The 26096-nt window shown below is 53.0% G+C and overlaps 1 protein-coding gene across 2 annotated transcripts in view; it reads right to left on the reverse strand.

The window, feature by feature from the left end:
- Positions 1 to 403: 403 nt before the first annotated feature.
- Positions 404 to 26096, reverse strand: part of SMAD7 (SMAD family member 7) — a 31452-nt gene continuing 5759 nt past the window's right edge. Inside the window, exons 3-4 of one of the 2 annotated variants that reach the window (XM_060029018.1) lie at positions 22643 to 22714; positions 404 to 2393 (exon numbers count right to left, since the gene is read on the reverse strand). In XM_060029018.1, the coding sequence (XP_059885001.1) occupies positions 1855 to 2393; positions 22643 to 22714 (611 nt within the window). In that variant the 3' untranslated portion in view covers positions 404 to 1854. Of the gene's footprint in view, positions 2394 to 22642; positions 22718 to 26096 lie in introns of both variants that reach the window. The other variant, XM_060029017.1, reaches the window with a different exon arrangement.

Here is a 26096-nt window from a genome sequence, read left to right on the forward strand (position 1 = left end):
ACCCCAAGTTCTTGGGACTTTACCTTCCCATCCTATCTCCCAGTGCAACCTCCTTCCCAATCATTCAAAATGATATTTCAACTTTTCAGGCTTTGAAAAATCAGCTGTCTTTGTAACTCAGGGCTCCCCGAGGTTGACCCATTACAAATTCAGGACACCCACCAGCTGCACCCTAATGTTCCTGCCTAACAAGAAAGGTGGTATCTGTGTAGGTACGGGTCTTTCTAGGATGCAAGGAAGAGCAAGGCGTTCCGGATCGTCTCTCCCTTTTGTGGTCCCACCAACCAAGCTTCCTCCCCAACCAAGCTCTGGGAGACCCCAACTGTACCGGATTCTGATGGCTACATCCCGCTGCCCACCCACCAGAAGAAAAAGGAGCTGGAGGACAACATGGAATCAAGTATACATTTTAAAAATTGTTTAATGGAACATAAACTCCTTTAGAAAAACATTCAGCTAGGTGATAACACCCATAGAAAAAAACACCAATCTTGTGTTTATCTTTTTTAATTTGGCATTTGTTATTTGCATTTATATTAAAGCAAAGTGCATCTTTTCTTTATTTTTGTTTATACACATTGCACAATACATAAATAATGATGCTTATAAAACGTCTTCATATTTACAAGTAATAATATATTTATATATAACATAAAATACATTTTTTCTTTAATAAATCTCAGGGTTTTTTTTTCAGGAGTCCTTTTTCTCTCAAAGCACTACAATGCTAAATTTCCAATGAGAATGCTTCTCTTGTTCATTTAAACCTTTGTAGTTAGAAAAATAGCTTATGTTAAAGTCTAAACATGCTCATTGAGCTAAGAGCAGTGTCAACGTATCATACGAGTGTATGAGTTGTAGAAGAAACGGAAGAGTTAGGTGTCAGCTCAGGATGGTACCTTGGGTTAAGATGGACCGAATCCTTCTTGGTGGGGAGTGGGGCGGCTCCCCTCGCTGGTCTAACAGCAGAGCTCAACACACAGGCTGCAGAGGGGAGGAAAGTGCTGAGCTGGTTTTCTGAGTCCAGGAAAAACCTGATGTAACCAGGGCAGGGGAGAGGCGGAGGGGCCTGAGAGGGCACTGGGTGAGCAATACTGTGACGGGGCTGCCCCGGCAGCCCTCGGGAAGCCCATCTCAGAGGTATCCAGGAGCAGATGGCCAAAAAGGAAAGACACGACAACGGCAGCAGGGTGGCCGGAAGGGAGTGAGACAGCATGGAAAAACTGGCAGGGTGGCTTCTAAGAAGCCTGCGGACAGGCCAGTGTCCTAGAAGGGGAGAGGTGGGATGGGGGCTTCCCCAGGCTGGGGGACAGAGCCTTGCTGCTGGCCACTGCTGGGACACCCGCTGCCCCACTGTGCAAGTCCAAGGAGCACGAGGGACACAGCTTGGGAGTGCAAACCTCTCAGCGGTCAACATCCGTAGGAAACACAACAGAGCACACCGCTTCCCCCATCTGCGTACACACACACACACTCTCTCTCTCTCTCTCTCTCTCTCTCTCTCTCTCACACACCCTGACGAGGGCAACGAGGACCCCGAAGTCGAGGCCTGCCCCCCCATTTACAGTGTGTTCGGTGGTACTGATTTTTGCTTCCCCTTTTCACGCCTCGGTGTTCTGCCAACCATACCACCCGCCCCCGCCAAAACCCCGACAATTCTTTTCATAAGCTATTTCTCAAAGAACAAAACAGAACATAAACAAGAACGAGGGGAAGGAGGCGAGAAAAAAGAAAGAAAGAAAAAAAAAACGACCAAAGAGTTTGCATGAAAAGCAAGCACTCAGGAGGAAACTATTAGCAGCAAAGTAGTTTGGACCGGGCCCGCTAGGCTCCCGCTGTCCTCTCCCCACGTGGCTACCGGCTGTTGAAGATGACCTCCAGCCAGCACGGGCAGCTGCTGATGAACTGGCGGGTGTAGCACTGGCCCCAGCCCTTCACGAAGCTGATCTGCACGGTGAAGCCAGTCCACGGCTGCTGCATGAACTCGTGGTCGTTGGGCCGCTGCAGGCTGTACGCTTTCTCGTAGTCAAAAGCCTTGATGGAGAAACCGGGGAACACTTTGTGTACCAACAGCGTCCTGGAGTCCGGGTTGTCCAGTGTGGCTGACTTGATGAAGATGGGGTAACTGCTGCGGTTATACACCCACACGCCATCCACTTCCCGCGTGAGCTGGATGCCACAGCCGATCTTGCTCCGCACTTTCTGCACCAGCTGACTCTTGTTGTCCGAATTGAGCTGTCCGAGGCAAAAGCCATTCCCCTGAGGTAGATCATAAAAGATATCCAGGGAGGGCTCCTGGACACAGTAGAGCCTCCCCACTCTCGTCTTCTCCTCCCAGTATGCCACCACGCACCAGTGTGACCGATCCCCAGGCTCCAGAAGAAGTTGGGAATCTAGAAAACAAAATGGCGGACATGGTTGGGTGATGGAGCCCCTCCTTTTTACTCTTCCTCCCGAAATCAAGATCACACACAGCCCCATGATCAGCTCGTCTCTCAGGGCAAGACAGAAGGAGGGAATGGGGTGCTGGATGTGCTGCAGGCCGAACAGTCCTCCTACTGGGGCCTGGAAATCGTGACCCAGTGACGGAAGAGCCTTGCCTCTAAGCGTGGGGCTTGCTGGGGAGCCTCTTCCCTCCACTCCCCACACCCTGTCAGAGACCCAGGATACCAGCACGTGTGCCCACCCGGCCAAAGGAAAGCCCCATCGCTGCAGAGCTCAGAAGCCAAGACCACTTAGTAACTTGGCTGGTCCTAGTTTTAGGGCTAGAAAAGGCCTTACAGTTGGATGGTCTAGAATTACAGTTCTTTAAACTGGATGGAACCTTGAAGGCCAACTGCTCCAGTCCCTTGTCATCCTCACGAGAAAACCTGGACTCAGAAAGCTTGTTGCTCAGGCCCCAGGGATGATGGAACCAGACCTAGACCCCAGGACCACCTGCTAAGCAGTCTTTGTGCTTGTTGTCTCCCAGTTCTCAGATCAGTGCCTTGGTCATAGGAGGCGCTATCCGGGAGGAAAAAAAACTTTTTTTTTTTTTTAAAGGAGGAGCCACTGCAGAGTTTATTCCCCGCCACAAATATTTATTTACTTATTTATTTCTTTGGCTGTGCTGGGTCTTAGTTGCAGCATGTGGGATCGTCGTTGCCACATGCAGTATCTTTGTTGCTGTGTGTGAACTCTTAGTTGTGACACGTGCAATCTAGTTCCCTGAGCAGGGATCGAACCCTGGCCCCCTGCATTGGGAGTGTGGAGTCTTAGCCACTGGACCACCAGGGAAGTCCCATATCCAGGAAAAATTTTAAAGGACGTGGTTTGGGTTAAAAATATCTATCTTCCTAATAGAAAAATAACTCTCAATGTGTCTGTCAGCGGCAGCTCTGTACACGTGAGTTCAGGTAAAAATGCCAAATCACAACCTGCAAGTTGGTGTCAGCCCAGACTACCTTAACTTCCTGCAGCCCAGACAGAAGACGATGTGTTTAAAGTGGGTACCGCCATGCTTGCAGGGTCCTGCTTGCTGCATCTTCCTTTCTTCCCCTTCCCTCCCTAGAAGCATCTAAAGTCGATGCCCTGCCCCCTTCCTCCCCTGGAGGGCCCACCCCGGCTTTCCTAGACATGCTGCTTCCCACGGGCAGCAGGGGAGACTGGGGTGATTCTGGTAAGGTGACTCCCAAACAGGCGCTCAGAGATCTTTAAAGGGGGGAGCATATGAAAGGAAAGGGGGCCCTGGAGGCTGGCATTCCGACTCCTCTAACTCCTCCTTTAAGCTAGAGCCGGCAGGGCAGGACTCAGACTGGGAACCGTGAGTCTCCCCAGCCCAGCCGGGCTGCAGGAACACTGTGGTTTGTGGTGGCAGGGCGGAGACCGGAAGTCTTGTATTTGTTAACGAAAATGGGGAGAGACAGGGGGAAGGCCTGGCAGGCAGCAGAGGCGGCCTCCTGCCCTCCCTGTAGGTCCCTGCTTCTCACTTACTGGGGTGGGGGGGCTTGGGGCATGAAGTTGGGGGTGGTGTGTGATGTCTTTGGGTTTGATTGGCCTTTTTGATTTTGGAACCACTGAGTTTAGAGCCTGGATGACGATGGGTTATACAGCACAGCAGGGGGGGTAAAGGAGGGCTCGGGTCTCGACTGTCCTGCTGCCCCAGCAGGCTGGGTAACCAGTGCAGCTCAGCACACCAACTCCTTCCAACGTTAACAGGCACGTAAGGACCTGGGAACCAGTCGGCTGCATTAACTTTACATGGAGGTGTCCCGTGAATAAGTCTGTACAAAGGCGCTCGGTGACCCACTGAGGCAGCCACAAACACCCACCCTGAGCACCAGTTGCCTGGACGCCCCCACCTGGCCTTCAAATGCCTGCCCCGCCAGCTACACAAGACGGGGACGCTGAGGGCTCCTTCTTCCCCTCAACCACCACCCCACCGAAAATCAACACCAGAAACCTGGCCCATCACCCCCGACCCCGACATTCATCTCTGAAGCACAAGTGTGAAGGAGGCTGTGTGCATGGATACGAGCACACTTCGAGTGTGTGTTATGTGAACGTGTGTTTGCATGCGCACACACAGGAACATATGGAAAAACAAGAGAGGTACAAGAGCTCCAAGCAGAAGGTGAGTCATCAGGCCTTAACTTGTTTCTGCCAAGTATCCATCAACTGCTAATAAACTCGCGAGCGCTAGCAATCTTCTGAACCCTCTTGCCGAGGGAGTTCAGCTCTGAAGGCTATACCAAAGACCCATAACACCCGCATAAATAAAAATGCTCTGACGTCCAAGTTCGCCGTGTCGGAGAAAGCCCTCTTCTGGAAGGCACAGGGCGCCCACCTGCCTGCTTGTTTGAGGCGGGAGAGCGTTTCCAAATATAAGAAGTTCTCACTTATTATCCCAACTCAGGACAACAAACCGGCCTGGAAAGGAAGGCTCAGGAGTCGCTGGGAGGGAAGTTCAGGAGACCCTCAGCGGAGCCTCACAATACTTTGTTTCATGGAGCCCGGCTCCCCTGAAACCTGGCACCCGCCAGAGTATGGGGGTTGGGGGAGTGGGGGGAGGGGGAGGAAGCCTGAAGATTGAGTTGCCCCTGTGCCAGGCCCACCGGCAAGGGGCGGGGGGCGCCTTGTCTGCCTGGGGGCAGAGGAAGCTGGGCGGGGGGTGGTGGGGAGACTGAGGTTGGCCAGTAGAGAGGAGGGGGAATGGGGCGGGGTGAGGGGGCATTCTGGCGGGTTTCTCTTTCATCTGTGCGGCCCGACAATGCATCCAGCAATTTGCTGCCAGACATCCCCTGGAAAAAGAAAAAGCCTTTTTCTGTTGAGGTTAATGGCCCGGCCCAGATAAACGGCAGCGTGTAGGTGTCCCTGGATGTGAACAAGGCCCCTGAAAGCCCACTAGGTGCCCTAATCTGGGGCAGCAGGGCCCCCACGTGTCGCCCCACCATGTCACCCTGCAGTCCCCTAGTGCCCTGATACCTCTTCTTGCTGCTCCTGAACTCCACAGCTCTGAGCACAGAAATAGGCTGTCAGACAAACCCATCACTGGAGCGAAGGCCCCTTTTACACAGCACGCTTCTGGGGGCCCAGTACAACGCCCCAAATGGCCAGTTCAGACTCCGCTCCTTAGCCCTGAAGTACCCGCCGTCTGGGCTCATTTCTAGGAAGCGCTCAGCATCATCTTCAGAGAAGCACAGTTCCTGGAATTGGGCCCACAGCCCACAAGCATCTCCCCACAAAGGTCAGGGCAGACGCTTAGCTCTTGGGGGCTTCCCAGGCCTCCGAGGGAGGAGCTGGGAGGACCCTGCACAGAAAAAAAAAAAGGCCCCCTCGTTACAAGGACTGAGGAAGGGTCTTAGTATCCTGGTTGCCGATACTTAACCTCTGAAGGCAAAACTCGCGGTCCCTTGTGAATTTCCCTCAGCTTTTATAACCTTTTCCGGTATTTTCAACTTCTCGCTCCTCAGAAAACTGTACCAGGGGCCTGTTTTAAAACTGTATTTGTGCATTCTAAAGCATCCAAAAGAAAAGCTGTGTTGTCAAAAGCTACCTAATCAGATGCCTGCTCACAAGTTTTTCTTTTTATTACAGTTCAGGGAATTTGTGGACCAACCCCAGAAAAGTGCTGAATCAGCCTAAAATTCCTTTAAGGTTGTTTTTCCCCCTCCCCTTCCCAATTTCCCTTAAAGCATAAAATCTACCCTTTAAAAGCAAAGCGGGAGGCCGTGTGGAGAAGGAGAAGGATTGTGCCTCGTGTTTGCACTTGCATTAGGGAAGACCACTTAACAAGGAGCTCCATGCCTCATACAAAGAGTTATTTAATTACCCTGGTCGTGAATGAACAGACCAGACCCTCCCAGAAGACCAGAGGCTCATGAATGAATCTCATGCCTGGGATCGCAATGGCACAGGGTGACCAGACCCTCAAGGCCTAGGTAAGAGAGGAACTTCCCCCTTTTAAAATTTTTGATTTGAAGGTGTAGGAGATGAAAAAGAAAAAAACTGGAGGGAGGGGCTCCCCGGGTGGCGCAGTGGTTGAGAGTCCGCCTGCCGATGCGGGGCGGGGACATGGGTTCGTGCCCCGGTCTGGGAAGATCCCACCTGCCACGGAGCGGCTGGGCCCATGAGCCATGGCCGCTGAGCCTGCGCGTCCTGAGCCTGTGCTCCGCAATGGGAGAGCCCACAACAGTGAGAGGCCCGCGGACCGCAAAAAAAAAAAAAAAAAGGAGGGAGGGAGACCGCAAAGGGAGGGAGGAAAGGCCAAGTTCAGTGCCTCGACGGTACCATGTCCGGTCTCCAATTTAGGAAGTTGACCATGAGGCCAGAGAGGCAGAACTGTTCCAAAACACCCAGTCCCAGTGGGATTCTGAGAACGCTTGAAGTGAGGCCATCTCACCCTAGCTGTGTCCACACACAGAGGCGGTGCTGATGGGACAGGGGTGGGGGGTCCCCAAGTTCCTGACTTTTCAGGACAGGGACATACTTGGGAAACGAAGCAGCACAGAGAAAGCCACAGAAGCAGGCACCCGCTGAGTCCAATGTGCCCACTGCCAGGGCAACCAGGGGGCTGGAATAAAAGGCGGGCGGGTGTGCGTGTGGGGGGGTCTCAACCCACTCTCATCTCCGCAAGGCACTTGGATTATAAAGGGATTATTTCTCTTATTCAATATTCTGGTTATCCCACGGTGGGATGGGTCTGCGAGCCCCCTCCCCAGTGGTCCAGCAGAGCACCCGGCTGGGGATGGAACCTGGGCAGAAATGGCTGCCTCACGCGGGCTGATGAGGGCAAACGAAGGGCACACATGCAGACCCAGAAGTAAACCCGGCAACCCTGGAACGCAAACGTGGCCACGCCTCGCCCTCTCAGGTCCAGGGCCCTCCCTCCTCGGGACTCCGGCGCCACCAAGGGTTGCCTCATCCTGTCCTTCCCCCTACATCAGTCGTCCCAAAGGTTAACAGCTTCATCGGCCCGGCTCCCCACCCTGGTCAGGAAACTGTTCAGAGAGCAACCAGCTCATTTCAGGGACAAGGACTGAGATAAAAGGGGACTTGGTGCCAACCCGTCCCATCCACTCTCATCCCAAACACAATTAACCAAGTCTCTCGCTGGTCTCTAGTTTTCAGGAGGAAGCAAACACATAAAAACTTGCTTCAGTGTCTGGGCTCAGTCTGGGTTCTGGGGTCAGCTCTAACCAGCCATGCTTACAACCTCACCCGGGACACAAAAGATGACGCCAGAGCTGCCCCCTCGGATTCTTGGGGCAGCAAAGACAGCTCTGGGGTTGAAAGCAAGCTACCATGGTGGTTGAAACTAACTCAAAACGTTTCAGGTTAACTCTCAGTTACCCAGAAAATGCTCAGACCCAACCCATCACCGCTACCCCCAAGCTCCTACAACCAAATGCATCAGAGAATGAACTCTGGCTGGTAGAAGGCAGGACGGAAAAGTTGGATTTTTTTTTCAGAGCTCTGCAACAAGGTTCTCCGCTGAGGCGGCTGGGCTGGGGGTGCCACAAGCTCTCCTTCAAAGGCCAGGGTGCTTCTTCAGGTCCCTGGGCCCAACCTCACTCCTCAGCGAGTTCTACCCGCCACGAGCTGACCAGCTATGGAGTCAGACACTCCCCCCTTCAATCTGCCTCCCGTGTCACCTTGGTGGTGACTTGAGCTCATCCCTAAAATGGAGCCCCCAGTACTGGCCACACTGGCATTGTGACAATTTGATGAAAAGCAGCCAGAGGTCAGGGCCCGGCCAACAGCCACCGCGGAGGGTCTCAGCTCTTAGGGGCATATTATCTCTTAGGTTCTCCAGATGCTCGGAAAATGCTGACAACTCTTCGCCCCCCCCCCCACCCCCAGATGGGACAACAGTTCTGGGCTGATACCTTCACCTAACGAGCATTTACTATGTATAGTTCTGTTGAAAGGGGCTCACAGAAAGGGGACCCTGAGAGGCTGCACGGTATTACCATTCCTATGTTAAAGGAGGGGCAATGAGACACACATCACCTGCTGCAAAGCGGAGCTGGGTTCAAGGCCAGAACATTGGCTGGTGTGAGCTGTGTGTGGGCGGCCACCTCAGGCCTCAAAAGCCACCAGTCCCCTCCAAACACTAGAGGGGAAGACAAGTGTCCTTCCCAGCCCACTGTGGAAATGCTATGCCTACCGTGGCCCCCGAGGATGGGGTCCAGCTCCTTCGCACCAGGCAAGCCAGGAGTGAAACGGCTTCTTTGCCAGCAAGCTGCTGCTCTGTGACCTTGGCCAAGCGGCTTTGCCCCTCAGAGTCTCAGTCTGACCAGCCCACAGCTGGGGCAAAGGCGGCTGGGGCAAAACAGCCCCATGAGCCCCCTTCTGGCTCTGATGGTCTCTGGCTACACTGTGGGTTTCAGTATTCAACAACACAGGTTCCATTTATTTCTACTACCTTCTGGAGAGTAAGAAAATCACTTCGGGGATCAGGGCACGTTTTCGCATTTCATTTGCAACAATAAAACAAAACAAAATCAAAAGGGAAAGGAGATTTGAGTCAGATTTGGCCGTGTCCATCTATAAACCAACTTTTTTTTTCATTGCAAAGAGTTAACAAACTCGTGTTCTTTCTGTGTCGTCATTCATGGCCCCCAGGAAAAGGTGAGTGTCCGGGGAAGGGTCTCCTATATCACCATCTTATTTCCAATGCCCACCCATGCCCGGCGCCCTGAAGCTTCTCAGCCATCATCACCCTCCTTCCTCTTGCAAACTCCCCTGGGCTGACATATTTGGCAGGTCCTACTCGTCTAGAAGACTGATTCGTGACTGTGCCTTACAAACTGTGATGAGTAATCAGTTACTAGAGCTAAAAAGTACTTCCCTACTCCCCCAACGGGCCACAGCCCCACCTCCTAAAGCCCCTCAAACGGCCCAAGTCGGAGGCCCCCAGCCCAGGGGTCCCTCCTGAGAGCAGTGTTTTGCCATCAGAGAATATAATTAAGGGTAGCGCCGGGGAAGGGGGGAAGCCACACAGATCAAAAGCTCCCATCTGTCTCGCCAGCCGGGCTGACGCGGCTTCCTGTGCCCCAGCCTTCAGCCATGCAAATTATAGCGTGTACCCGGCTGCCTGCCTTCTGAGGAGGCCAGCTCTGCCCAGCTCCGAGAGGCCTCAGAGGAAGGGTGGGGACTCCCAGCCCGGCCAACTCCATTCATAATATTTACAGTAAATGGGCCTCCCTGGCTGGTGGTTAGCGTGCATCCAGCCTCGTCCTTTTCAAGTCTGAATTTCAAGTCTCTTCCACCCCAGGGTGCATCACCAAGTTCCCACCGTCGTCCCCCCCACCAACTTAACTCAGCAGCTCCCTTCAGAAAGAGGGGTCACACACTTGCATACAGAGCCCCCAGACCTGCCTGCACGGGGGCATTATCTGCTCACCTGCCTGCCCCCTGGGGAGGATCCTGGCCACTCCCCGGAAGACAAAGCAAGGAGGACGTGCACACAACAGAAGGGTATGCACGTCACATCTCTAACCCACCCACCCCCAACCCGGGGAGAGTCCAGAAACCCCCCCAAATTCCACGCGTGGACTCCCAACTGGTGATGCGCCTCCCCTCGCAAACACAGATCCAACGAAGGAAACTACTCTTAAACCACCAGGAAGTCCCTCATTTTCTCCTTTTTACTGACCACTTGTAAGTACGCTGGCTACGCGTTAAAGAAGCTTAATAAACACAGATGCACAATCAGCCAGCTTTCCGAAAGGACACCACCCCCAGAGGTGCAGGACAGTTTTTTCCTGGTTCTGCAGGTCTGGGGGCTCTGCGGAAGCAGCTTTTGCTGTGGGTCTCAATTGAATAAAGCCCCCGAGCTGCACGGACCCTCCAGGCTCCCTGCAAGGTATTCCAGCCCCAGACGCGGGCCCTGCCCCACCCCGTCCTTCACACAGCCCCAGCTCAACTCTCGTTTTTCTGGAGGGTAGAGAAACCTTCCGAAGAAGAGGAAAAATCCAGTGAGAAACAAAAGTCCTTTTCATCCCTCCCCTCCCCCAGCTCCCCTTGTTCCATAACAATTATGAAAACTGTTGGATGGGATGGCATTTTGAACACTTACTGCATTCCGGCCAATAAATTCCAGCACTGGATCTGATGGAAAAGCCTTCCCTCTCCGGCCAGCTCCCTGGCTCCCCGCCCCCTGCTCACTCCCAGCCCTCATTCCTTCTTTCTTTACAACCCAACACCAGGGCCTGGCCAGGGCCGCACTGTACTTACAGGGAAAAACAAAGTACGACAGAGTGGAGACAGTGTGCAGACTGGAAAAGTTAATCATCACTTCTGTCTGCCTCCGTAATCTGATCTCCCTGGCTTTGACACACTCACTGCTCAGCCATCCCAGCCCTTTCACCCCCAAAGCACCCAGGACCTCCTAGGCGTGAGCCCCCCCCTCACGGGCCCTCCCACCCCTTAGCCTCCAGTGAGGAGGCCAGGGGTATGAAAGCCCCCCTACCCTGGACCACCGTCACAAGGCCACCACTGCTCAGTGCTGTGTGCTCCACATTTCGGAGGACTCTGGGCCTCACGTGAACGCGGGCTCCAATCTGGCCTGTATTCCTGCAGAGAGCCAGGCCACCCCTCCTCCGCTGTCCTCCTCCCCCCACCCCATGCCACTCTCCTCTAACTCCCCCTGCCCCAGGGCTCCCCCTCGAGTCCACCCAGTTGCCCCATGGGATCTGTGATCCGTCTATGCAGACACTCAAGTCAGGATGGCCCTGCCTCAAAAAACTCAACACAGAATTACCACATGACCCAGCAATTCCACTTCTGGGTATATGCCCAGGAGAACTGAAGCAGGGTCTTGAAGAGATACCTGTTCACCCATGTTCACAGCAGCATTATTCACGATAGCCAAAAGGTGGAAGCAACCCATGTGGCCACTGAAGGATGAACGGATATCTATAAGCATTTAAAAAGAAAAGCAAGTCTGACACCTACTACAACATGGATGAATCTTGAAGGCCTTACACTGAGTGAAATAAAACAAATACAAAAGGACAAATACTGTATGAATCCACTCATATGAGGAACCTGGAACAGTCAAATTCATGTCAGGAGCTGGGAGGAGGGGGGACTGCCATATTAGTGTCTAATGGGCACAGTTTCAGTTTCGAAAGGTGCAAAAAGTTCTGGGGGTGGATACCGGTGATGTTTGCACAACCACGGGATGGACTTAATGCCATTGAACTGTACACTTAACAAGGGCTAGAATGGCAAATGCTGTGTATATTTTACCACAAAAAGAAAAAGGCCCGCCTCTCCTAATGCTCTCGTGTACACCCTGCCTTCTTGCGTACAAGGGATTCCATGGGATGGGGCTAAAGGACCCCTGGAAATGTATGCACATGCATTTTTCTGGGGAAAGTTCCTTCAACTTTCATTCATTCTTGGAAAAGTCTGCAAACCTCAAAACGTGAAGAACTACAGCCTTTTCCTTCGCCGGTGGAAGAGGCCATTAGCTACCCACCACCTCCGCGAAAGGGGTCTTATTCTCACACACCTTCAAATCCAAGCACCGAAGATCACAGGATTTCATTCAGTACTGCAAGGGACTTGGAGGCCAGGTCCAACTGCTTATTTTGTAGATGAAAAAACTGAGGTCCAGGACACAAAAATGGCTCAGTGAAGGCCATGCAGCCAGCTGACGACTGTGCCCCCGTCCTCAGCCCAGGAAAGCAGGCCAGCCCCAGGGGACTGAAATTTGGAGGGTGGGCGCTTTCCCTCCCATTGTAATTCTCTCCAAGCCCCCTCCTGGGGCATCCGACGAACACTTGAAATGGGGGTCGGCTTCTGAATCTTTGCAAGCCCCCCCCCAAATCCAGGCCTTTTCCCAGGAAACACTGCCCCCCATCCACAGTGGGCCTTTAACTGTGATCCCACTAAGCTGAGGCCCATCTGTTTTTAACAACTGTATACTGTGCACCCAGATCACAGGAAGAACTCAACTCCTGCTTTGCCCTCTTGGTTACTGATTAATGAGGGGGAGGGGCCGTGCTGGCTACGAGGCTGCCCTGGGGCTGGCAAGGTCCCCAGGCGCTTTCTGAGCTGAGCGGCTCTTCCTGGCCCTCTCTAGCCTCAGAAGCTCACTGGGGAAGGTGACCGCAAGGTGGGAAAGGGTGACTGGAGATGGTAATTTAACGCTCCAAGTGGCAGATGCAGAAAGGTGAGTTTACTGACAGTACAGTCTTTTCTTGGCGTTGTCTTTTTTTTTTTTTTTTTGCTGTCCAAGGGCCTCTCACTGTTGTGGCCTCTCCCGTTGAGGAGCACAGGCTCCGGACGCGCAGGCTCAGCGGCCATGGCTCACGGGCCCAGCCGCTCCGCGGCATGTGGGATCCTCCCGGACCGGGGCACGAACCCGTGTCCCCTGCATCAGCAGGCGGACTCCCAACCACTGCGCCACCAGGGAAGCCCTTGGCGTTGTCTTTTTTTGTTCCTGTTGAACGTCCACCCCAAGTTAAAAAGTAAAAAGGCAACACAGAAATGAGCAAACACGAGAGACACCAACAGTCCCTGGCCTGGTGATCTGAGTGCTCACGTCTGAATGACAGAAACTCCCCATTTTGCAAGAGGAAAACTGGAGTTGAACTCAGTTCTTCCCTTACTACCCTGGATCTAACCAAAGGCCAAAAGAGCTCTCCCGACTCCACAGAGGAGCAAGGATGATTAATTAAAATCAGTGAGCTCCAGTAGGCCTCGGGGGAATGGCCAGGGGCAGGATGCGCAGTGAAAATGAAACCCCTTGGTAACTGGGTATTAGATTACCTCACGTAAACCCACCCACAGGCGGGCCAGCCAGAGCTTCAAACACTGGCTGGGACCTCAGAAATGAACTTGACCATCAGATTTTAAATTGAAAAGCAATGTTGCATCCCCAGATGGTCCTCATGGGAATCAAGCCCACCGGAATTATAAAAAAAGTCCAAGTCCTGGGCTTTGAAAATGTCCCACCTCCCCTGTGGCTGTAAAGACATAAATGCTAACATTCCAGGTGCCCATGCCACCCCCGCCCTGCCCCTTGGCTGGTCACCTCCACTCTGCTGGGCTCCCAAGTACCACCAGGGTCTGGATTATAACCCTACCTCCTGCTGTTGCAGCTCTTATCTCACAATCAACAAGTGGGGGGGGGGGGCGGGAATAGAAACAGAACCAGAGGAGGCAGACCTCTGTTTATCCACAAGCTTTGCTTTATCTCAACTCTCAACAGACCACACAACCGAAGCAGAGAAGCTGTGCTGGCCCTGCGTGCTCAAACAATCTCCCCAGGGTACCATCCCTGCACCTCCCCCGTGTCTTACAACACCTCACCCCATGGCTGAGAAGCTGCCCTGTGCCTGCCTCCAGACAGAGCCACATCCTGTTCAAGGACCCTCCATCTCACTGACCCCAAAGCACCTTCAGACAGACCATTACGTCTGCAGAGTCCAAGAACTACATCCTCCATGCCTGGCAAAGCGTGGCACATAGTAGGTGCTCAGTAAATAATCACTAAATGATTGGACCACGGGGACACGCTGGCTTCTCCGAAAGCGGCTGCACCACCACCGCCCCCCAGGCCCCAGCTTTACACCTGGCTGAGCGTGGCCCGTGAGAACCCACCTGGGAGCGGAGCGTGCCTGCCAGGCAGGGGTCAGCCAGAAAGGCCTAGGTCTGGCCCCAGGCTCCCCATGGAGGCGGGAAAAGAGCCCCTGTCCTCAGCTACTTCCCTGCCAGCTGCGGCTGATCCCGGGAGGTGTTTCCAAGCCAGGCGCCGGCCAGGCAACCTCTGTGGGCTCACCACCTGCCCACAGCATTCTGCCTTGGCGTCCTGCTCTGTTTGGACAAGTTAGCCTCACCGAATGTTCAACAATGCTTTTACACACCCCAGGGCTCTTGTTGTGTTATGAAAACAAAACAAAGCCCACTAAGGAAAAAAGCTGGGGGTTGGGGGGAAATGGGGAGCAAGCCAGCCACACACAGATCTCTTTCTTTCTGGTCTCCATCCTAAAGATGGCTCCTTGACAGCCCGGGTCGGGGCACTGTCCCATGTTACGAGAACAATGACATTGTCCCAAGAGGGGACTTAGAAACCCAGAGATGAATAAATGAAAACTGTTTTCACACCCAGCACAATACCACCTTCTGCACAGCACTGTGGGGCTGCACAAGCCCTCTTTCTAAAGGGGGAAGCTTCTTGGTGACTGAGGGCTGAGTTACCCCCATCCCCCAGGGCTAAGCACAGCTGTACCAGGGGAGCTGTCTTCTGTCACCTCTTTACCGCTCACCAGAGTCCTAGCGATAGGCAGTCAGGAAGCTAAAGGAGGGACTCCTTGGGCAAAATGAGGCCCACTGCTAGTAAATAAAGGCAGCCCCAGCCTGCCAAACGCCAGGCACCTTGGTGAGGGGAAGGTCATGCTGGGGTGAACAGGCTAAGGGTATCCGTAAATTCCCACCCACCCCTCCCCCCAAAAAAGAGGTTTCTTTTTTTTTTTTTTTTTTTTGCAAGTTAAAACTGAGCTAATGACACTGGGTGGGGCTCAGTGTCTAAGACTGTGCAGCCAAACCAAAATTCACTTCCAGCCAAGAGCTGCTCGGCCTCCCCATTTGGGGAAGGAAGCTGCAACACTCATGAAAGATTCTTAGTATACTGGGCAAGAAGGCTGCAGTTAGCATTTCAACTGAATGTGACCCTTCTGGTAAAATATTTTTTTAAATAATAAAAATAACAAAGTTCTCAAACAGCCTCTTTCTTAAAGAAAATGGCCCAGAAATTCTCATGGGAGTGTAAGGAAAGAAGGGGGAAAAAATACAAAACAAAACCGGGCCGGCCTCCTCTCAGCCACTACCTTTCACGAACAACTTCTTTTCTGGAGTTCTTCTCATAAAAGGAATGATGCCATTTCCTGTCTTGTCCCAATACTTCCTGTTCACTTACAAGGTGAAAGTTATCACCCTGTTTTAAACAGCTGTCCTAAACTCCACAGAAAGTTCCTTTTTCCATCCAGTGCCCCATCCCGGTCACAAAATCTCCCCATTTTAGAATATAAACGCTATCATGGTCTACAGTTGGCTTTAAGAAAAAGCCTCATTCTCTCTATGGTAGACACTGAATCTTCAGTCGCAGCCGCCCCAGAAAGTGGGCTAGGGGCACAGACCCCCGTGGGGAGAAGCGAAGGGGGCTGGGGGCATCACCCCCAACGAGCCACCGTGTTTAGGTAGAGTTGCCGCCACCAAGGGAATATTCCTTTCTTGGTGTGTTAGCCGCTAAATTGAGAACTGTGCCTCAGCAGTTAATAATATCTTCCCGCTGAAAATAGCCCGGAGAGGAAGCCTGTCTGTGACAGTAGGCACACAGCCAGACGGGGCTAGCCATTCAGTACTGAGCGAGAGAGATGGTAGGGCCAGTGGTGACCTCCCAGTGGCCACGCTGTACAGTATCCTTTCACAAGGCTCCTGCAAAGGGAGGGCTCCCGGGCGAGTCACCAGCCTCCTCTACCCTGCAGCCCTATAACCTCGGTGAAGCTGTCACATCAACTAGGGTCTTAGGCAGCAGGACCAGAGGAGGGGGCCGATCACTCAGCAGGGTGGGTCAGGACGACTCCAGGCTTTGGGAGACCCGCCCCTACATGGCTGGTTACCAGTCCCCGGGCCGCCCAGAGGAAAACAGCCTCTGGGGCAGAGAAGGAGCAAGGGCGCTCACTTCCCCTGTAGAAAGGTCAGCCTCGGAAAATGAGCCACAGGGAACTTTCCTGTCTCTCCTTTCTGCAACCAGGATGGAAAAGAAAAGGTTGAAAAATCACGGAGACAGACAGGCCCGTGACTGTGGGCCCATCCCTGGAGACCTCAGAGGTGCTCTGGAAACAAGCGTCTATCTACAGATCTCAGGCACCTAACTGAAGTCTCCATTTTCATTCTCCAGAGCCAGTGTTCTTTATTGAATATCTAAATACCTGCATGCATTTAAAAGCTACCACAGGTCACTACTTTTTAAAACTGTGGCAAGGCAGGTGTAACACAACATTTACCGTTAGTGACACCGAGAGCATTCGCAGAGCTGAGCAACCATCACCACTACCTAGTTCCAGAACATCTTCATCGCCCTGAAAGGAGACCCTGTCCCGTGGGTCACTTTTACCATGTCATCCACTACAACAAAGCCAATGGGAGGAAGAGGCAGAGTTAACACACCTTGTCAAGTTTCTACAATCGAGTGAAAGTCTTAGTTGAGAAGAGGCTCAACAAGCAAGGTACTCGAATTCTTCCCTATAGGAGCACAGGCAGAATCACAGAACCTGCACAGCCACCAAAGATACTCTCCACAAAAAAAAAAAATATACTCCCCCACAGAACACAGACCCTTTTCCCCCTTATACCAGGGGCTCCCCAACTTGTCTGCACCTTGAAATCATCTGGGAAGCCTCAAAGAATACTGATGCTGGGATCCTGCCAACAGACTGTGATTTGGAAGCTCCCAGGGGTCCCGATGTGCAGACAAGTCTGGGGACCACCACCCTGCGCCTTTTTTTCTCCCACCAGCTTAAGATACCTGCTGTGAAGTGGCCTGGCGATCACAGCACTGTAGGTGCAGTATCACGGGATAGTTAACAGCAGCAATAAAGAAGCAAAGGGAGCCAAACTTGATCATGAATCCTTTGGCATTCCCTCCCTTTTCACTGCCCCCCTAGCTCTGGGCCACAGGTTCAGAAGTCCACGCAGCCACTGCTGGGCTCTGCTAAGAAAAAGCCTCCCTGGGGAGAGGGTGTTAGTGCCCTAAGACAGCGGCCAAGAGCTGCACGGGGATCTGGCCCTCACCTGGCCCCTGCCCCTTCGCGGGACAGCCCTGCTCTGCTTCAGGGACGGGGTGCATGAGGCAGTGGCCCATGTAGTCCGGCTGGCAGAGCAGCCCCAATTTGCTCCAGAGACTTTAAATGCTGTCACCCTGCATTTAACCCCTGCCTGACTGCCCCATTCTTTCCAGGATAAAAGGGGTTTTCACAGTGAGCCCTTCTCCGGGGTTGAGTGCATGACCTCAAGCCTTGCAGAAGAGGCAAACGGCCTGAGCTGCTGTCCCTGACTGGTCTTCACTGGGGAGTGGGTGTGCACCAGGTGAGCCGGCCGGGGACTGAGTCGTCAGCCTGGCATTTAGGGACATATGGGTCCCTAGAGATTCAGACTGTCACTCCTCACCTACATGGCTGGGGAGAGGAAGGGGAGAGGATAGGTAAGGAGCTCAATCATGGTTACATGTGCTGGCGCTTCTGCCTCCCCCCAAGCCCATGCTCAAGGCCACTTGGATGAACTCAATCCACCCCCACCCCACCCCCCATGGCATTAGAGACTCCAGCGAAACCACAATCTGCTTGTTCCCAGGCACGGGAAGGAGAGATATAAAAACACAGCAATAGGCACCCGAGGAGATTCCCAGCTTGCCATCACCATTCCCAACCAGACAACAAAGGCAGCTGAATAACTTCCCTTAAAAACAGGATGGGGCACTCTTTCCTAAGCTACTTGGTTTGAGCCCAAGTTGACTGTGGACTGAGCCAGGACCACATTTTCAGATTATGTAGGTGTTTTTGAAGACTCTCCTCCGAGGCTCTCATAGACACCAGCAGAGATTAAAGAAGAGGAAAGAACCTTTCCTGGAATGGATGCTGACCTAAGGACATTCCCATCACCCAGGAACTAGAAGCGAGACACGGATCTGAAGACCTTAGCAAAGGAGCTGGCCTCCCTTGGGTTGGTGGGACGGTGTCTCTCCGATAAGCATGATTTTGTCCAGCCAAGAGATGGGTTCCTCAACACCCTCCCCCAGACACATCGGTACTACACCTCCACTGCCTCGCACCTCCCTCCCTGAAATCCAGGGTGGCACCTCTTTTGAAGTTTAAACGACTACAAATGGGGGCTTCCCTGGTGGTGCAGTGGAGAAGAATCTGCCTGCCAATGCAGAGGACACAGGTTCGATCCCTGGTCTGGGAAGATCCCACATGCCGCGAAGCAACTAAGCCCGTGCGCCACAACTACTGAGCCTGTGCTCTAGAGCCCGTGAGCCACAACTACTGAAGCCTGCATGCCTAGAGCCCGTGCTCTGCAACAAGAGAAGCCACTGCAATGAGAAGCCCACGCACCCTAACAAAGAGTAGCCCCCCGGGCTTCCCTGGTGACGCAGTGGTTGAGAGTCCACCTGCCAATGCAGGGGACACAGGGTCGTGCCCCGGTCCGGGAAGATCCCACATGCCATGGAAGCAGCTAGGCCCGTGAGCCATGGCCGCTGAGCCTGTGCTCCGCAACGGGAGGGGCCACAACAATGAGAGGCCTGCGTACCGCCAAAAAAAAAAAAAGAGTAGCCCCCCACTCACCACAAATAGAGAAAGCCTGCGTGCAGCAACGAAGACCCAACACAGCCAAAAAATAAATAATTTTTAAAAAATGACTACAAATGACGCTGGCCTCTAATCCCTGCCTTAATCAGCGAGGCCCATATGTCTGAGGCCCAACCAGCTTTAGACACCAATATACAAAGGAGGAGGCTGGGTCTGCAGCTGAATAACCTGGAATTCACAAGTGAGGTGGTATTTCTTCAAACCCCTCCCACCCCACCCCACTACCCCGAATCAGGACAGCAGACAAGCTAAATGAAAGCTCCCCCCTAGAAACTCCAGATGGAGGCTGCAAAGATGACAGCTTCGAACACATGCTTTTAATTACCAGTGACACAGTGAAAGCTCTGGGAGCAAATCCTTTCCACTTCCACCATCGAGCTGAACCTAGAAGCTTCCCATCTACGTAAGACCTCTCCCAGGTGGGTATTCTTGAGCCAGGATACGTGCCAGCAACAAGGGTTTGTCCTACACGCCTTTCCAAAAGCACCATACCCAGATCCCAATTCAGAACCAATCCAAACACGCCCCGGGCCCAGAGCACATATCCTTGTGGAGAAACCGTCTCCGAGGTCCACCTACCCCGCGTGAGAGGGACCCAGGCCTATCCCAGCGCCTGCCCGCTCATGTCTGTGCACGTGTCTATCTGTAGGTCTGTAGCACGCATACACACGCGCGCGCGCGCGCGCGCGCGCGCGCACACACACACACACACAACCAGGCAGCAAGCAATCCATCTGTCTCCGAGAGCCGGCTGTCAGAAATGAAAGTACAATCTCCTGGAACCGAGTCCCAGCCTTCTAAAAATGTGCCGTTTTCCCAGACTGAGGAAACTTGCAGGGGTGGGGTCTGTTTCACTGCGAGTCCCAGAGGCCTGGCCTGTCGTCTCCCCGGCCAGCCCCGCGCTGCAAGGCTGGAATTCCAACCTGCAGCCAGCGGGCTGGCTCCCAGTGCTCCTACCCACCCACTCCCCTTCCTCGCAGGAAAGGGAAGGGCCAGCCTTGGAGTCACCCCGGCATCTCGGGAGGGGCGAGGGGCGTGCCTTCAAGCACACCCTCACCCCCACCCCCGAGGCACCACATTTTCACATTCGGCTGTTTTTTTCTTTCCCTTCTTCCCTTGCCAAGAGAATCAAGCCCTGGCTCCCGCTGCCGACCTTCCTCCCACCCTAAACTGAGCCCCATTCATTAAGCCCGATCTCAGCCAGGACAGGAAGGAAAACAGCACACAGGGCCCGTGAAAGAGACACTCAGAGAGGTGATTTCCAGGGGGGAGGCGGGGGCAGAGCCCTGTGGGCACCTTCCCCGCTCCCTGCCGTGATGCCCACTTGGCCTGGCGCTCGCCACAGCAGGCTCCCCGCTCCAGCCTCCCTCCCCTCCCTGGCCCAGCCCCCTTCAGCCACCACAGCCCCCCACCGGCCTCGGCCACCTCCACCCCCCCCCCATGGAAAGATCAACTTCTTGGAAAGGAGGTTTGGGCTTTCTCCATTTGCAAAAACCCTCCGCCCTGGACTCGAGCCACTACCACCATCTTTTGGGGGGGCCTTCTCGCGGCAGAGGGTGGAGCCCTGGGTTTTCTCAGGGCCTATTGCCTCCCCTCCAGACACCCCCAAACCACGGGCACCAACCCAAGAAACAGTTTCTTCAACTTCCCCGCACGGCACATTATTAATAAACTACTCCAACTCTGAACGGAAAGAAGAAAGAGTTGAAACTTTGAAGCCTTGGGAATTAGTAAATCAAGAGCTAAAATTCAAAACAAATGCTCTTTCATGTGGAGCCCCCCGTCACGTTTTTTTCTTCTGGCAGTTTTGTTGAACGACGCTATCCCTTCAGAGACAAGCACTCCTTCCTAGCAGCTCCTCATTCATCGAAATGGCTGCAGTTACTTTGGGGGTAGGGGAGGAGTTCATCATTGCTTTACCCCCAGTTTCTTTCTAGGACTAGAAAAACTCTTGGAAGCCCACCCGTCTCAGAAAGGGCTGCACTGTCACACTTTTGGCTCTGGGGGCCAGGTAAGGAGGCTGATGGCTCAGGCGGGTATCCTTACTTCCTCCAGCAGAGGAGACAGACAAGATGTTATCAATAAGACAAACCTTCCGAAAAGCCCCCTTTCAAAAGCTACCACTTCCCTTGCTTGTTTCATGTGGTTCAGAGGGGCTGGGACTCCTCCCTGCACATTCAGAATTTAAAAAATAAAACCCTCTAACAACATCCTGAGTGTGCTATTTTGCCCAGACCCTTTCCTCTCCTTGGCTTTCTTTCTTTCCGGAACTCTCTCAGCCTTAGAAAGCAGAAAAGACACAGCTCTCATGTCCCGGTATGTTCTTCCCTCCTCCACCGCCATGGTCCACTCCCATTCTCACCCCAAGCCCCTGCCCTTTCTGGGTCCCTCTTTTTTCCTGTTCAGCTCTCATTAGGAGCTTTGAGTAAACAATACCCTCTGTCTCAGATAACAGCCAGAGTATATACTGCACTGAAATCAAAACAAACAAGGGTCTCCCTGAAGACATTCTCAGCAAGCTCAATTCCTGCAGAGGGAACTGGCTAGCATGAACCGAGCCGAGGCTGAGCGACACCTGACCAGTTAAAAGTCGCAAAAGACGGTGCACCATGGTCCCCCCCAAAGACAGTTTTTTGTTTTTTTTTTGTTTTTTTTTTTTTTGCGGTACGCGGGCCTCTCACTGTTGGGGCCTCTGCCGTTGCGGAGCACAGGCTCCGGACGCGCAGGCTCAGTGGCCATGGTTCACGGGCCCAGCCGCTCCGCGGCATGTGGGATCTTCCCGGACCGGGTCATGAACCCGTGTCCCCTGCATCGGCAGGCGGACTCTCAACCACTGCGCCACCAGGGAAGCCCAAAGACAGTTTTATAGCTTCCATCGGAGCTGCCATGCTCCTACACCAATGTCCCAAGGGCCAATGCCCAGAACTCTGCTGGATTTTCTTTTCTTTTCTTTTCTTTTTTTTCCCCTGGATCACTTTCCCTCTTGTTTTAGCTAGTTCTTAGAAAATCCAGTGATGGCATACTGGGGTGGGAAAAACAGGTGGAAAACAGGACATATTTAGAACAGAATGGAAATGTCTCCCACTTACATTGCTAATGAGTTTCTCCAAGTTTATCACTCTCTTCTCCTGTCTCTCAGGGACAATGATGTTTAGGCTCTCCAGTGCCCCTCACCCAATTCCATAACTCTCCAGCCTGGGAGTCCAGGCCCCTGCTCACACCTGTGGGCCCTGAGGGACACCTTCCCTGCTGGGTAACAGTATTAGCACCTACTGTCTGCAGGGTCCCCACCATGCACTGCAGACTTCTGCACAAAGCTGGATGGGAAGCAGGATTTGCAAAGAAGCACCGAGGCCATCTACTCTAAACTCCCATCCTACACTTGGGGTCTGTCTTCTACAAGTGCCCCAAAGGTGGATCCATTCCCTTCAAGGCACCCGATGCACTGAGAGTGAGAGCAAAAAAGGGCTTAAACCCGTGAACTAATGACACCAAAGTCACCAAGTGGAAGCCCCTCAAGTCGGGAGCTGCTTAACAATAACCACGAAACGTGGCCCAACACCAGCCCTCCGGCTGGCCCCCACACTTCCAGATCTATGGCCCAGAAGGATGAGCTGAAGGGCAACAGAGTCATCACGGATACATCCAGTTTCATGCACATAAAAGTGAGAATTAATTCCAGACCAGCTGGGGTGGCAGAAGGCCACCTCCATTCCTCCAGTCTCCAGTCATTTCAGGAGGTCTTCGAATTGCCAAGAAAGTAAGAGAAAGCAGCTCACCTGAAAGCCCCCCAGGGGCCAGATAATTCGTTCCCCCTGTTTCAGCGGAGGAAGGCACAGCATCTGGACAGTCTGCTGTGGATATGAAGAGAGAAATAAATAAATAAAAACACGAAGATTAATTTTTAAGCACATTCTAAACAGCATTAAAGAGAAACCACACATTCCAAACGGGTGACTCCCGGCTGCGATGCTGATTATTAATGGGCTGCTCAGGCTTCGCCCCCCATCATAAGACAGACCACAGCACCTTGTCACCCGTCTGGGCTCCGGGCGGCCAGTTAATCATTAGTCAAGACAGACTGGCTGGAATTTCTCTTTTATGGCAAGTCCCCCATTGAGGAAACCAGGTAGTTCCCAAGGTCAAAGGACGCCCGGTTCTTGTCTCTCCACCACCTTTCCCATCTTTTCCCAAAGCATGGCCTCTCTGCTTGGATCCAGTGGCCTCGCTGCCACTCTCATCTTTTTAAAGACAGACTTCCCAGTTCTTTAGGAAGAACTGGTGCTGGGCTGAAGGGACTTCTTCCTTTTTAACTGAGGTATAATAAGTATAAAAAAATACAAATCTTAAGTGCAACTCGATGAAATGAATTTTACTCATGTACACACCTGTGTGAACAACCCCTCACGCCACATCAGGACAACAGAGAACATTTTCAGCAAGGCTCCCTAATCCAAACTCATCCAAACCCTCTGGGGGCCAGGTAAGGAGGCTGATGGAAACCCTCCCAGGCAACCCCAGGCCTGCAAGGCTCCCTGCCTCAGTTCCTATAAAATCTTTCTGGCACCCAGTACTTGTAACTTCCTTCTGCTGTCTTTATTGATTTTTTCCCTTCAGATCCTGTCTGCCTGAACTAGACTAGAACCTTCTCTTCAAGGTCTTTGTCACCCTCAGGTGCTCAGCACAATGACCTAAATGGTCATGAGGATAATGCCAATTCCAGATGAGAAATATACAGACTTCTCAACCTCCCTCCGAGCAATTAAAACAAAAAATAATGGCCACGAGCCACAACGAATTAGTCCCTCGAAACAAAAATACACAAGACCCCACAAGCGTATCACGCACCATTGGCCATGCCAAACTTACTGAAATCCATAGAGAAAGGCCGGTTCAGGAAAGGAGCGTCCCAGCTCCAAAGCAAAAACACCAGTCCCTCCACCCCAGGCCACTAGCAGGATGTCCCCGGGGGGTGCGTTACCAGTTTCCCCCTGGAAACACTTGGCCGAGAGGGCGAATAGGAAGCCGAGTGAAAGAGTAGTCCAGGGGCAGGTAGCCACAGAGCTCTCTAGGGGCCCAGCAGCTGTCTCCAGTGCCTGGTAAAAGGGGGGAGGGGCTGGGCCACTCAACTCTGAGGTCCTCTCTCTAATCCCTCTCTTGCATTCTCTCTCAGGCTGGAAAGAACAACTTTTCAAGAATTCTTCTAAACTGGGAAGGAGGAAGCAAAGGAGGGGCAGCGGCGGGCAGGGGAGAGAGAAAAGACTGTGTGGGTAATTTCACTGTATCAGGGTAAAGTCTGATTCCTAACAGGAATATACAGTTTTACAGGATACACTTAATCAAATGGAAAACAATAGGGGCAGGCAGGAAATGGAGTTGCTGGTTAAAGAGTGTAGAGCCTGCACTTTCTAAACTACTTCGATGGCCTTCACTATGTTGGAGATTGGCTTCTACCTACCCCGCAAAGGGAAGACACCCCCATGGTGACTTATCCGCGGCCACTCCCTCCCTCCCCCACCAGCTCTGGCTGGCTGAATCCCAGGGACAAGGTGTGTTTCAAAGGAAGAGCCCACATCTCGGGGCAGAGCTGGGACCACATTCAGGGTTGTCAGCCTGTCTCAGATCAAAGGTTAAGCCAGCTCCACACTGGCAACCACAAGCATTTCTATGAAATGGTGCTCTGCCCTTTGATCTCAGAAGGGATTTACAAACATTAATTAGGTCTCCTTACCACCCCTGTGAAGTAGCAAGGTATACCTGTTTGACACGTACCCAGGTAAACTGAGGTATCACAGAGTAGCCCAAGGGGCCACCCAGTGAGCTGGACCATACCCAAGGGTTCGGCCCCCTCCGTCCCAGGGTAGGCCATGTCCTCACTCTCTTCCCTGAAGGTAGCTGGGCTGAGACAGTCTTCAGTACCCAGACGGGCCTCAAGCTCCTGACAAGTTAGTATAGGTCAAGGGCCACAGCTCCATCTCTCACCCACAGAAAAGCTCTGCTGAGGTAGCTCCCCGAAGGCAGGGTTCTCAGCTACTGCCTTGTCGTCTGCTCCCCAGAGCCCAGGCTGGTACACTCAGAAACGCTAGGCTACTCCTGGCTCTTCTCCACCGCTGAACACTACCAAGCACCCAGTGAGCGCTGGGTTTTGTGGGAGCCTCGTTCCCCTCTCCCAGCAGTAAGAGAGCTTTCAAAGATGCATGCCTGGGAACAGCCAAGGAATGAGCTGCTGCAAAGGGTACAAGGCGACAGAGCTGGGGACCCCACTTCTCTCATTCAGAGAATGGTTTCCAGACAGCCAGGATATTCTTGTCAACTTAGTTCTGAGCTACCTAAGTACCTACCGTCTGGGACAGAGAAGCCTCCACCACCACCACTATACCCCAGCTCCGCCCCAATCCACAACCCAGGTTACAGAAGCACTAACCAATGCATTGGAATCTTCAATGCATTTTAGGCGGGCACATCAGGTATGTAGAATGACTGAATGAGTGAGCCAATAAATGAGTGAATGAATGCATCATCTAACCTAACTCCTTGATCACGTGGGTTTAAAACCAGGCCTGAAAAAGTTAAGAGTGGCCTGAGTTAAAAGGTAAATGCAGGACTAGGTCCCAGACTTCTCAACTAGGCTTTGGAGGCTCGATCTATCTGCCAATGGTCACCTGGATCCCCAGCCCAAGCAAGTAGATGTACCCAGCAACATCCCCTCCCCGCCAAGCCATTCTTCAAATCTTTCAGACCTTCAGATACAGAGGACACAGGAAGCAGAGCCTACAGAGCAATCCCTCCCAGCATCCCCGCTCCATAAACTGAGATCTCATTCTAACAGCCTGCTCTTACTCCTGGTGTGATGGGGCTGGGCGGGGGGGGGGGGGCGCGCCGGGTGTCCTGACTTCTGAGAGCCTCAAGTCACAGCCACCCTACTCCTACATCCAGCCATGTCTAACACTCCTTCCCAGAAGACCCTGTGACTCCGAACCACAGAGTACCCAGGCCTCCCTAGTCAGGCCATGCCAGAGGCTGCAGCGGAACGGCTTGAACCATAGCAAAATGGAGCTCCCAACTTTCAGCCGGAGCATTCCTCCAGGGCTGCAGGGGGACCAGGCCCCAGCCTCTTCCCACTGCCTCTGCCCAAGCTGGAGACTTCACAGAAGAGATTCCCTTAGTTGTGCAACTGGTTAGGATTTTAATAGCTGTCCACTGTAAACCTTACGGCTGGTTCTCACCTAGTAA

Source organism: Delphinus delphis, chromosome 13, assembly GCF_949987515.2.
Source record: "Delphinus delphis chromosome 13, mDelDel1.2, whole genome shotgun sequence".
NCBI classification, from domain to species: domain Eukaryota; kingdom Metazoa; phylum Chordata; class Mammalia; order Artiodactyla; family Delphinidae; genus Delphinus; species Delphinus delphis.